Here is a 12637-nt window from a genome sequence, read left to right as displayed (position 1 = left end):
ACCCATACGACCAATGTAAACACTGTATCCAAGATATGATGGCGATTGATAAAAGTTAAAACATGTCTGTCATAATCAACATCGTATAATTTGAATGTTGCAGCTATGATGATGAGGTGCATCTAGATATCGTGAACGAAATACATTGTTTGTACACACAGGCACAGTTCTGACGACCGTTTCCCTTTAAAGGAGTAAAACAATTTGACTGTATTGAACTCCGAAAAACAAAAACATACCATATCATTTGAACTTTTCTGTCTGATGTAAGATTATGAGGAACAGTCACTTTACTAGCATTATCCATGCTTTGGATTGATATACCAACTTTTCAAGCACATGGTTTTCTCACAACCACACGTACTGGCATGGTGCGAATGTAGTAAGGGAAAAAATCATAGACAACAAACATTACAGTATTCAATGTTTTTTTTATTTTTTCCACTTTTATCCGTGTTTGGAGAAACAGAGACTGCAACCAAAATTCATGTTGGACACAAAAATAATAATTGACAGAAAACACTTGAAAGAAAGATGATCCCGGTTGTGACGTAACAGAAAACATTATGACAATTATCCATATTGGCATTTGCAATATCCGATCCTTGTTAATTGCTTACATATGAAATTGATTGCTTATTGAAAGAGACAGCAGATCCACCTGCAGCAGATTTCTTTTGTTGACATGCAATAACTGTATCAGTTTTTGTTGAAATCTTGGTGTATTACATAAAATATTTCTCCTAGATTACACCTGCAATTCGAAGCCCAGGGTTCCCTGATTCTCTATGGAATGTTTAAGGCATATAACGGATGGGCAAATCACACCAGGGAAGGGCGTCCCATGGAAACGTCAGCTCGGCAAACTTACAGTTCTTTTGTATAAACACTATGAAATTTGAAGGACTAAACTATTCGATAGAGAGGGGTGTTCTATGTGGCCGGGTCTGGAGGAGTCAGCCATAACGTCCACATATCAGATGAAACACAGCAGCGTCAAACGAAAGTACATTTGGTCTCTTAGAAAAATAGAATCTAATGTTACATGTTAGCATAGCTGCCTTCGTAAGTTTCTCAAAATTTCTGGAAAAATTCTGACGTCTTGGAAAAGTTAGAAAGTTTGTTCACTGTGTTACTAAGTGTTTGATATAATTGCCTGCAGCGTCACATACACCAAGTAAACTTGCTAAAACACTGAACACAAAAAGGACTATGTTTGACACAATTACAAGAACATTTTGTAAGATAACTTGGTGCACAGCAATTTACACTCCTTTTCAAGTTGGTAAATATCTTCCAAACTGTGTACAGTCCGATCAGCTGTGCAATATTTCTTGCAGAAATAAGAAAGCTCAAAAAATTAATCAAGTTATGCAAAGTTCATTCAAATTATTTCAAAGCAAGCTTTACATAAATTACTAATATATTGACATGGTGCAAAAAATGTAAATAGTTGGTTTTCACAAGAATGAAATAAAACACAGCTTGGAATGTGAACTGTTACAAAAGATTTGTGCATTAAACAGTAGTGACATTTGACCTAATATACACGACCTTTGCACTGGGAAACACGCATCAAAAAACTTTTCTTACTGTAAGTACCAACTCCCCTTTTTCAATTTAAAGCTTTCAATATATATTAGAGTCTCATAAATAGCCACAGAGGTTGCTGGCATTGTTATCCGTTAATTTCCCAATAATATATTAGACTACACATTTTGAAGCTTATACAATTTTACAAGTGTGCATTTGATATCACATAAAATTTGCTAGCAATACAACATGGTAAAAATAAAGTATTAATCTCCAACTTTGCAACCCGGGCAGTCTATTAATTCACTGGTATAAATTAATGATTAACTTTATCAAAATTTTACTTTTGCAGAGTTTTTCTCGAACATGGCAGTTTTTTTCTCCACCATCCAATTACGGGTTGGCATGAGTTGTTTGTCACTGGAAATATTACAGCACAACACTTGCAACTTGAGTTTGGGTAAATGTAAACCTCCTCAAAAACACTCACTTAACCTTGTCTATTTCAATGCCACAGTTAAGAATTTTATGGACAGTTACTTGAGATGTGTCCGAAAAATCTTCGTAAAACAAAACAGAGCATGTTGAAGTGGGTGTGCTCAAATTATGTGAAAACCTCAAGAGTGACTGATAAATGGCATAGTAAATATCAAATAAACACTGCCCTTCCTTAACTTGGAATAATTTATTTTGTAAGTGTGTGCGGTAACTATCCAAAGAGCAGGCATTTAGGCCTAGTGCAAGATTTGACTCTCAAACCATTCAATGTCTAAGACAATGGAAGATATAAGTTGGATTTTCATGTGCAACCAATCTATTTGGAAAAATATGAAAAAGACCAAGAGTTGGTGGTATGCTTTCCTCTATCTTCTACAAAAATTTGGTAAAAATGTGAAAACAACTCAACACACTCCCACGACTCATCCTCCACGTTGTAAATTTCTGTTCTTTTTTTTCTCCCAGAAACTCATACCAAACTTTCAATAAATGTGGTCACTATAAATTAATGATTACTCCATATCACAGAATCTCATGTATCTTTTCAGCGAATGACGAAACAAGATTTCTGATCAGCATTTGATGTAACAGTGATATTAAAGTAATAATCACTTCAATGGTGTGACTCACTGAGAGTCCACAACAAATTTCATGTTTATTTGTATGTACCCGGTACATTCACTATGGAATTTCACTGACTGACTTCCTAAACACTAGTGTCACAGCTCCATTATTCTTGTTACAAGACCCTGACCAAGTCGTTCGTCATTGCTTTTTCTACTAATGTGCAATAGCTTGGAAGGTTGTATCCTATTGGTTGATTTTGATCATTTACAGCAACTTAAGGAGTCTGAAACTGTGGCTATTCTCCAGCTGATTGGCTGTTTGGAAATGATTGAATAATGACAATAATATTCCATCAAGCTAGAATCTTCAGAAACACGTCCCTTTTCCCCTAAGTGAAGTTGGATCCCAATACTGCTGGCTTTAAACATTAAAAGTGCGTAGATTTGCAGATTTGCTTATAAATATTTCTTTGCTGGTAACCTGTTGAAAGCCCAACTTTTACATTTTTTCTGGTTTTAGCATCAATGCCTCAACAAGTTTATTTTCTTTATTACAAATAACTTAGCTAAAGTATTCCTCCAAGTCAAAAGAACTTCTGAGGAATATGCTTGATTCAAAATCTCTCTGTAATAATTTATGTGTTTTTCCCCTCTTTGACTCTTAGCATGCACACACATATTATCCTGACCACCATTGAAGTGGATGTAGAAAATGTTCAAGGCAGCCAATGACACAATGCTGATATCAAAGTGATTGCAAAAGTTAAGTATAATATATATCTAAAGTCCCATTCACAATACTGTCTTATCATTCTTGTAAAAAATAGATGCCACAGTTTTTGAAATCTGTACATGTCAACCTTTGTACATGTAGACTGTCTTTTAATAATAAGGCATTACAAATGGAATCTCCCATCCCCTTTAGTTTACCCCCCGATGAGAACTGGAAGAGTCTAGGATGGTGGTTGCTTGGAATACAGAAAACTCTCATGGGTGGTGTGTGTGAAGGCACTTGAACACAGTCAATAATGATCTACTACAGAGCTGCATGTTTAATCCTAACATTACAGAGAAACACTAAATCATGTATTGACTGTTTTCCACAAATTTTGGATCACCTGACAAAGTTAAACTTTTTGACAAAACTGAATAATTCAGAAGATTCCAGGTGTTCTTGGCACACTAATCTTGAATTGCACCTAAAATTTAAAATTACAGACAACATTAATTACGTCAAAACCTTGTTACTGTTCTGATTTTACACCTGGCAGGTAAAATTTGCACCAAATCACATAAGTTTTAGATTGAAATCTTTATGAATGTTGACAATCAATACTGTATATGACTGATGCAGGCTGTATCATCACTGTGGGCAAGTGCTCAATAGATAAAATTATGGACATTTATCATAATTACATTAAATTTTGATTTTCTATGCAGGGCATTGATTTTGACATGTACATCAACACCTTTGTGTTGTTGTATGTTTGCTACACAGGACTGGCTTTCCAGTTGTTGCTTCTATTCAGTCAACATATCAGCACCAAAATCTATTTTATTTGCGGTCACAAAAGCTACACTTGGGAACTCACTGAGGCTGTCAACTCAGCTCTGCATCCAAGACCAAATGTTTTGGTAACTGTTTCAGACTCATACCGTTTTCAGCTACTTTATAATCTGCACAGCTGCAGTAGGATCATTATGCAGATAGGCAAAAAAGAGTTCAAATCTTGCAGGCTATGAAAAACATCTTCATCAGGACAACTCATTTTATATTTCATTGATGATAAAAGACAGTAATGGAAGAAATTCACTTAATCATATCACCTACAGGGCACCTTACCAAAATTAAAACTCAATTGGAAAGTACAGATTTGTGTTTTTTATAATTTCATTGGTGAGATTCAAGTCAAAGATTCACAAATAACTTTGGTGTTTACTATTCTGCTCCTTCTGTTGGATTTTTGTTTGAAATTTTATTTCATGGCTAGTGGGATTCTGAAAAGAAGTGTTGATTTCTGAATAGACGTTTGTCAACTGAAATTTCATAGATAAATCTTGAGCTTCTCAAAATACAGATTTTCATTGCTGGTACCTGGGATATATTTTAGGGGAGTTTCTATTCATTTTCTTGTTTTCTATCATTGGATACAATATCTTTTCTTTGTTGATGTGCGTTCAGAGTGTTTATCCACTTTGATTGTAAAACTCTACAAAGCTTGCATGTATACACATATGACATCAATTATTAACACGGTACACATATCCTTCACGAGCCAAACCAAATAAGCTTAATTTATGAAAAAAATTCATTAGATTATAAATATAAATACTTTGTGACATTATCAGAGAATCCTTGTATCGATAGCAAGCCATTTCTGCAATAATCAAACTAGGATACACTTTAGTCTCACATAACACTGTTGAGAAAAAAAATACTTTGTGTGTTCCATCCTGTTTACAGCTTTGACTGTTTTGCTCTTCATGGCAAGGTTCGAGACGATGGCTTAAGTTTAAAATTGTCTGGTTGCTTAGCGACTGTTGCTATGGTCAGATGTATACAGAGGTGCTTGTGCTCTGGCAGGTTATGTTGTCGGTATTGTGATGACTTGCCAGGAGTCCTCACATTGGTGGATGACCTTGGCATTGTAGCGTGATAGAGAAAAAAATGCCTTCAATTGTGTTTGGAAGTGATGTGCTGGTGGAGTTGTGGACAGTGACATGTAGTGATGGGAGGTGCAGCAATTCTCCCTCAACAACCACATGATGGCGCCATGAGAAACACTGTGGATCACATCACTTTGGTCACATGATGAGGATCTGATTGACACTGAAACATCCCAGGATTCAGCCACAATCGGCAAAGAATGATATTCCAGCAGTTCTCTGAATTTCAAACATCCTTTTCTGACCACAGGCAACTTGGCAGAAAGAGACACCAACCTACGATCTACCGGTCAATCTATTTCCTGAACAGAAAACTGACATAAATGTAATGTATATTTTTAAGCTGTCCATTTGTGTTGTAACATGATATCCTTCCACTATTTACAACTGGGATCAGTAAGGGATGGTTATTGGGATCATAGGCTGGTGACTCTAACATCTACAACCATGAAAAGTGTTTGTCATAGCCGATCATTAAGCACTGCAACGCCTGCTACAGCTCTACTGGTTCCAATGGTTCCTCTCTGACTCCACTCCCCAACACGGGGGTCAAACACTTCCACTGTGTTTAAGTATTGTGCTCCGTCATGTCCAGCTATTGCATAGATAAAGTTACCGACTACAGCCACACCAAGACCACTGCGACACTGATTCATGGGTGCAACAAAGGTCCACCTGAAATGATGAATAAAATATTGTAGGAATCCCTGTGCACTGACATACATGGCAAACTTGAGTATAGCGCCCTCTACAGCTTGTTATGTTGCAGACTTTGTTTTCACATTTTTCACAACGACACAACTTAACATTGCTCCAGTGAATTTTGATCAAGTGCCATACACAGCTGTCCATAGTATTGACTACATGAAATATTGACTATGTGAAATGATAATAATGCTGATAGTAAAATGTAGAAAACTGCACATGTAAATTGTCATTCTCACCTATCGTCTTCTGGATAGTATCTTTCTAAAGTGCTGAGATTTGAAGTGCCATCGTAACCTCCCATTGCATACAATCTGTGTCCCAGGACAGCAACTCCAACACCACCCCTTCTGGCACCCATATTGCTCATTAGTGTCCACTGCAATGTCAAATGAACAGCCATTGAGATTCTCTCTTTGTAATGTGATGGTAAAACTCAACACACTCCGTAATCTCTGCTTTCATTGCTTATAATTGCATACTGTTTTCCAAGTGATTGTAAAATTGGCAAATATTACTGATTATTTCTTTTTCAGTTATCATAAATTCTACAGCTTGTTAATAGCAATTCTGCATGGTTCCCTGATATACAAATGAACTAAAAAAAACCATGTGCAGCCCCCTTACAAACACAGATATTGGCTTTCATGATATTGCAATAAATATCTTCATTTCAGAAACTGACATCAATGATATGTTAAATAATACTCACAGTGTTTGTCTTTGGATCATATCTCTCCATGCTCTTTAGATAATTATTACCATCATGTCCACCGACAGCATAGAGGTAATTGTCCAGCACACCAACAGCTACATGCCGGCGTCTGCAGTTCATTGACATCACAAACTCTGGTAAGAATAAAATCAATGACAGGAGAGTTACTAGCTTTGCGGTGACCATGGCAGCTTTATTGAAACTGACACATATGATGACAATGGAAGAGATGAAAGTGTTTCACAAATAGTATTTGCACCAAAGCAGTACTGTTTCACAAATATATACTTGCAGTGTAGATACTGTTGTAAATCATCTTTGCAACATATTTATGATGACTTCCATTCGAAGTGGTACTGGACATAAATGAAAATATCATAGTTGTGAAAAAAATTTGCGCCTGGTATTCTTGCAACTGAATTTGTACTGCTATGATGTGTATATTACACATCTGCCATGCGATAATGGCTAAGAATGGCTGTTGATCAAATCTCAATTGACCAATTACATATGATACTTGTGTGTTACGATTCTTACACTGAATTCTGAACAGGTCATTGGAAGGGGCAAATTAGACACTTACTCCACTGATTGGTCTTTGGGTCATAGACTTCAACATCATCCAGGACAAGTGTACCAGTGTATCCACCCACAGCATAGAGAAGACCATTCAGAGTGCCCACTGCTACGTATCTCCTTGGCCTTGACATTGACGCTACGTACTTCCATCGCTTGGCCGATGGATCATAACACTCCACACTATTCAGATATTGCGATCCATCGTGTCCTCCTGAAATGGATGCAGAGAAGACACGTTCAATAGATTTCCAGGGCATCTGATCTTTTCACTCAAACAACAGGCTACGTTTAGTGAAGGTTTGGAAAGAGACTCTGATCAATTCCTGTTCAATTTGTAATTGTATACCAATTTTGTTTATACTTTTGATGTTCACATGTTATTTTTTTGTTTAAACACTGTAAATAACTTTATTTTGAAATACAAGTATGTATCCTATAGCCAACCTGTAAAAAATACAGCACATACTGGTATCCATGATTAAATCATAATTATGGAAACCACTAATGTCAAATTTATTTGCATATTTGCTTTTATTTATTACATACTATTGTCATATTTTATATTGCACATTTTTTGAACTTTTACATTTGTATTACTAAGCAACTGTGACAAATCCTAGACCCATAACTCCCCTTGTCTGCAGATCAAGATGTCAAGTTCAATTTTTGTCAAGGACTCACCAACTGCGTATATCTTGCCATCAATCACAGCTACTCCGACTCCACTCCTTGGTGTGTTCATACTGGCCACAATACTGACTTTATTACTGCTGAAGTCGTATCTCTCCACACAGCTCAGTGATTGACTTGTGGTGTCCATACCGCCAACACAATACACCAGACCTGGCAATGGAACATACACCATAGAACAATTACCTTCCCAATGGCATCAACAGTATTGTCAGATTCTTTGTCTATCACAGGGGATAGTGATGAGGAAAAATACCATAGGAACACTCATACAAAATTTATATCTCATATATGTATATGCCCTAGTTTACTTTGAGGACGAAATATTGGTGTGGCAATTCAGCCACTTTCTTGACAGTAAAATTGAATCGTAACAAGTTCAGTTTGTACTTCTCAGTCTTACACGCAAAACTTCTTGAATGCTTTAATACTGCTACTGGTGATGATACATACATGTGCAAGGGTAACATCACAAATAAATCTGCAGTGTGAAAAAGACCATTACAGCACAAAACAAAGTGATGACATGTTTGAAAGGTATGTACTTGATATGTACTCAATACTCCATAATTGAGGGTACAGCTAACTTATCATCATAATGTTTGGCAAAGGAAGCAGTAAATATTCAGTGGAGATATATAAACTATATACAGTTAGTACAGACGTCTGGAATGATAGCAAATATTTATTTTACATCCATCCTTGTTTCAGCTATCCTAGTGAGGGCAGCAGACAACTGATCTAACTCTGTCAGAACAATGCCAATGTGTATGGAACAGGATTTAACATAATTTTTGCTATTCATTCATTTTTCCCTTTTTTTCAATCAAAGCAGACTCCAGACACAATGCAGACCTACAGGTATCATCATCAACCTACAGTAAAATTTTTAAAAGAGGGTGATTTTTAAAGCTGGCAAAAGTACTCATGGTAATTTCAATGTCTTCGGTGTGTAGCTTCATTTGATGTGACCCATGATTCTAAGCAAATAAATTGTTTTTTATAAACCATGTATTTGTCCATTACGCTTTACAAACATGACAGACATATCTGCTTTCACACTTCTGCTTTCAAAATACTACAATGTGTAAACAGAAACAAATGAATTGTGGAAAAGTAGTTTCTTTCAGTTCTTCATTGACTGAAACAAGTCAAAAGGGCCCATTCAAAATTATGTCACATTTCCATGATAATTTATGTACATACATGTATCGGTATGTGAAGAAATTATTTTCTGGAAGACTTTTCATAATTTATGCATATTATTTTGAGGACAGCGGAAAAAAGCTCTAGGGCTCCTATGACAAACTCCAGCAACAAACCTAGGCACAAAATGGATAAAATTTGGTTTACTGTAATATGAAACAGGCCAAGGTCAATCAAGCCTTGCATTGTACTAGTGTTAGCAATAATTGCCTTGGGATGACTTTCGAAACACAGCAGGCACAATAGAGCAAACTAACATTAACGACCAGTGCCACATGAAAAAAACTTTCACACATGTTTGTAGTCAGACTAAAATTAGTAACCATTTAACAGTATCAGTGCCTAATAAACTTCATACACATTTGTGGTTAGACTAAAATTAGTGGCCATTTCACAGTAAAAGTATCTGTTGCACTTCAACATTATGGCTTGCAAAGTTTGAATACCAGAGAGTGGTGATGTGTGAATGGGAAAGAACACCACGACTTACATTCTTATCAAGCCTTCACTACCAATCAAGATAAATCCACCAGTAAATCTATATCTACTCTGAAAACAAGCTTTGAATTCCACTTACATACCACACCACTATTTTTAGGCATAGCCTTATAACGATGGATGGACGCAGCAAGCCCGCACTTGACTGCTGTGTTTTGAAAGTCATCCCAATGCAATTATTGCTAACACTAGTACAATGCAAGGCTTGGCTGACCTTGGCCTGTTTCAAGTTCACTTTCATGACGCATGTGCCCGCGTTCAAAGGACCTTGTACTGCTATATGTAAGGCCAGACAAAATAGAAACACTGACTGGAGATATTTACGGTATATTTCTGTAGGTCATTTGCAGTATGTTTTTGCAAATTTCTCACTTTCAGTATGCCTGCATATTGTGGTCTTTTATCAAGTGCTTCATTATGTCCATGAAACCAAGAATATACCGATGACAAATACATCAGGCTTCAGTTTTTTTTTCGACTCTGGTCATATGGGATACACAGTTCAGGTACAAAAAGTGGTATCTAACGGGACATTTAGGTTGTTAATCCTTTTTTTGACTTCTTGTCGACACTTTTTTTCTTTTTCCAAATTGCCTTCGGTTCTCTAGAGTGAGCCATAATTACTATAGTAAAATGCCATGAGGACATTTTCAGCCTGGTAACACAAACAATAGCTATGCTGGTCTGCTTGTACATTTTAAAGTATAAACATTTCACGTTGACAAATGCTGGCAATGTAAAGCGCCCTCACTTGTCCAAATGATGTGATTACCAACTGTTGACACAGTGACAGGTTCTCATACTGGGAATATCTTGACGTTTCACAGACCATTAGATGAATACCAAAGCTGTGAATATCAAAAATACTTTTGATCTTTCCCCCAGATTGTCAGTCATTTTATATGTTATATGTATGGATTCATGTTTCATATAAAGCAGTTTTATTTTCTGCACACTGCTTCTGTCCTGGGCTTCTGTACTGGCTACTGGCATATCATTTTGGAGATTGCCAGTCTAAGGCAAATAGGGAATCTAAACTGACTTTCATACCTGCTTTACTTGTGAAATTAATTACAACCTGGTACATGCTGCCTTGATTTTTTGTAAGTCAATCTAACTTAAGTCTTAAGTTCAAATACAATCAAGATACAAGCTTGATCTTCCTCTAGGTTTCATAATACATATCCTTCCTTCTCCTTCTCTGATGAGAAGTATCCCAATGAAATTCAAACAAAGACAGCAGAATTCCAGGATATCTTTGGAATTGAGATTCTCAATGGGAGCTAGCACACTTATCATGTAACAGTGATGATGGTGAAGATCATCTAATACTTCATACACTGCTGTGTTTATTCCTGTGGCCAATCATACATGAAGGGATGTCATTTCTATACAGCTGTTCAGATTTCAACATGAAATACTAAACCTATCACTGACAACATAGCTAGAATATGATATTCGAGGTCGTGTGGCATTATTCTGAGCCTTTGTTTTGACCTAGATAGTACAATGCTCTAGCTGTAATAAAACTGAACCAGATAAATAATTGGAGAACATCAATGCCCCACGAAACTTTCCTCAATGAAACTTTCAACAATTCTCTTACCATATCAAGAATAATAATCAGAGGTCATCGTGCAAACTTCGGTACTAGAGAAACAAATTACCTAACACATACAGATATTTGAAATTCAAAATGGCCGTTATCCCTGTGTTTAATAGCTCTATGAGGGAAAATTAAATTTTTGATTTTGAAAAACTAAGATGGCGAAATTTTTTCTTATTCCAAGAGCTTTTAAATAATTGGTTCTTCAGAAAAGAATTGAAAAAGTTTGAGAGTGTGAATGTCTGTCCCCGAACTGATTTTCCAAAGAGACTTTCATAAGTGAGCTGATGTCAATAATTGCTTAAAAGCAATTATTATGTTTACAGGGACATTGTCATTAGTGGCCATTTAACAGTAAAAATACCGGTATACCGGCACCTTGTACTTTAACAACGCCCTACAGGTTATACCTTGTAATGTATTTTCGAGTGTTATTGTTCTGTGGTACATACGATACAGTTTGTTGTCAATGCTTAGTGTTTACCTTGTTGAAAAAGTACCTCTATGGGTATGTCTGTGAAGTCCCATTATAGAGCAAGGATTTCCTAAATGCTGAAATACAAATTTCAGTATCATATATTTACTCAACACACAAGCAGATATTGCATGGAAAAAGTGATAAAACCACAGAAATACCACTTGGGAGGAAGAGGATTAAAGTCTACTGGTTTACACTGATCGGGTAGAGCACACAAAGTATGACTCAAGATGAAAATCAAAATGTACCAATGGTTGAGAATCAAAACCATAAAAACAAATACTATTGTTGAATTATGTTTGCAGAATTATTGTATTAAAGAAAATGTCTGAGAAGATCGAACTATTTTAGTATAGACAATGTGGTCCAACGTCCTTCAGGTATACCAATCAAAAGAAAAATAATACCCAGGCAGGTGTTTTGTTTAAGCATTCCAATGTCACTTAAAAGTGAAAAGCTGAAACAAATCTCCAACCTCTGCACAAACCAAGGAATGGTTGTCCTATATGCAAATTACTAATATAAGTGTTGATATGATACTCCACTTTTTAAAATTAACCAGTAAACATTGATTTTCACCAGAATTCAATATTTGCTGGTCAGGTGCTTGCAGTCTGTTTACTATTCAAGTCACCAAGTGTCTGTCAGTGGGAAAATAAAATAACTGCAGTTTTACATTTTCACTGGAATGAAATTACCCATAGAGCAAATTCTTCAGATTAGAACAAGTAAAGTTTATTAAACTATTAAAGACTCATAAATCACTTATATTGAAAATGTCAACAGGAGAGACAACTGATCTTCCCTCTAACAGTGAAAACAAAAAGAGGATTTCAATAGTCAATTTAACAAATAATGGGAACATATCTGCTCATTTAAGTGTTAAATGATTTCAA

The 12637-nt window shown here is 36.0% G+C and overlaps 1 protein-coding gene across 6 annotated transcripts in view; it reads right to left on the bottom strand.

Moving 5' to 3' along the window:
* Positions 1–411: 411 nt before the first annotated feature.
* The window catches only part of LOC139130914 (kelch-like protein 20), an 84205-nt gene continuing 71979 nt past the window's right edge, over positions 412–12637 (bottom strand). For all 6 annotated transcript variants that reach the window (XM_070696724.1, XM_070696719.1, XM_070696722.1 and 3 more), the window contains 5 exons: positions 7945–8106; positions 7268–7474; positions 6682–6818; positions 6209–6348; positions 412–5939 (listed from right to left, as the gene is read on the bottom strand). In XM_070696724.1, the coding sequence (XP_070552825.1) occupies positions 5726–5939; positions 6209–6348; positions 6682–6818; positions 7268–7474; positions 7945–8106 (860 nt within the window). In that variant the 3' untranslated portion in view covers positions 412–5725. The remainder of the gene's footprint in view (positions 5940–6208; positions 6349–6681; positions 6819–7267; positions 7475–7944; positions 8107–12637) is intronic.

This window comes from Ptychodera flava, chromosome 4, assembly GCF_041260155.1.
Source record: "Ptychodera flava strain L36383 chromosome 4, AS_Pfla_20210202, whole genome shotgun sequence".
Lineage (NCBI taxonomy): Eukaryota > Metazoa > Hemichordata > Enteropneusta > Ptychoderidae > Ptychodera > Ptychodera flava.
This window is presented reverse-complemented; position numbering and strand designations above follow the sequence as displayed.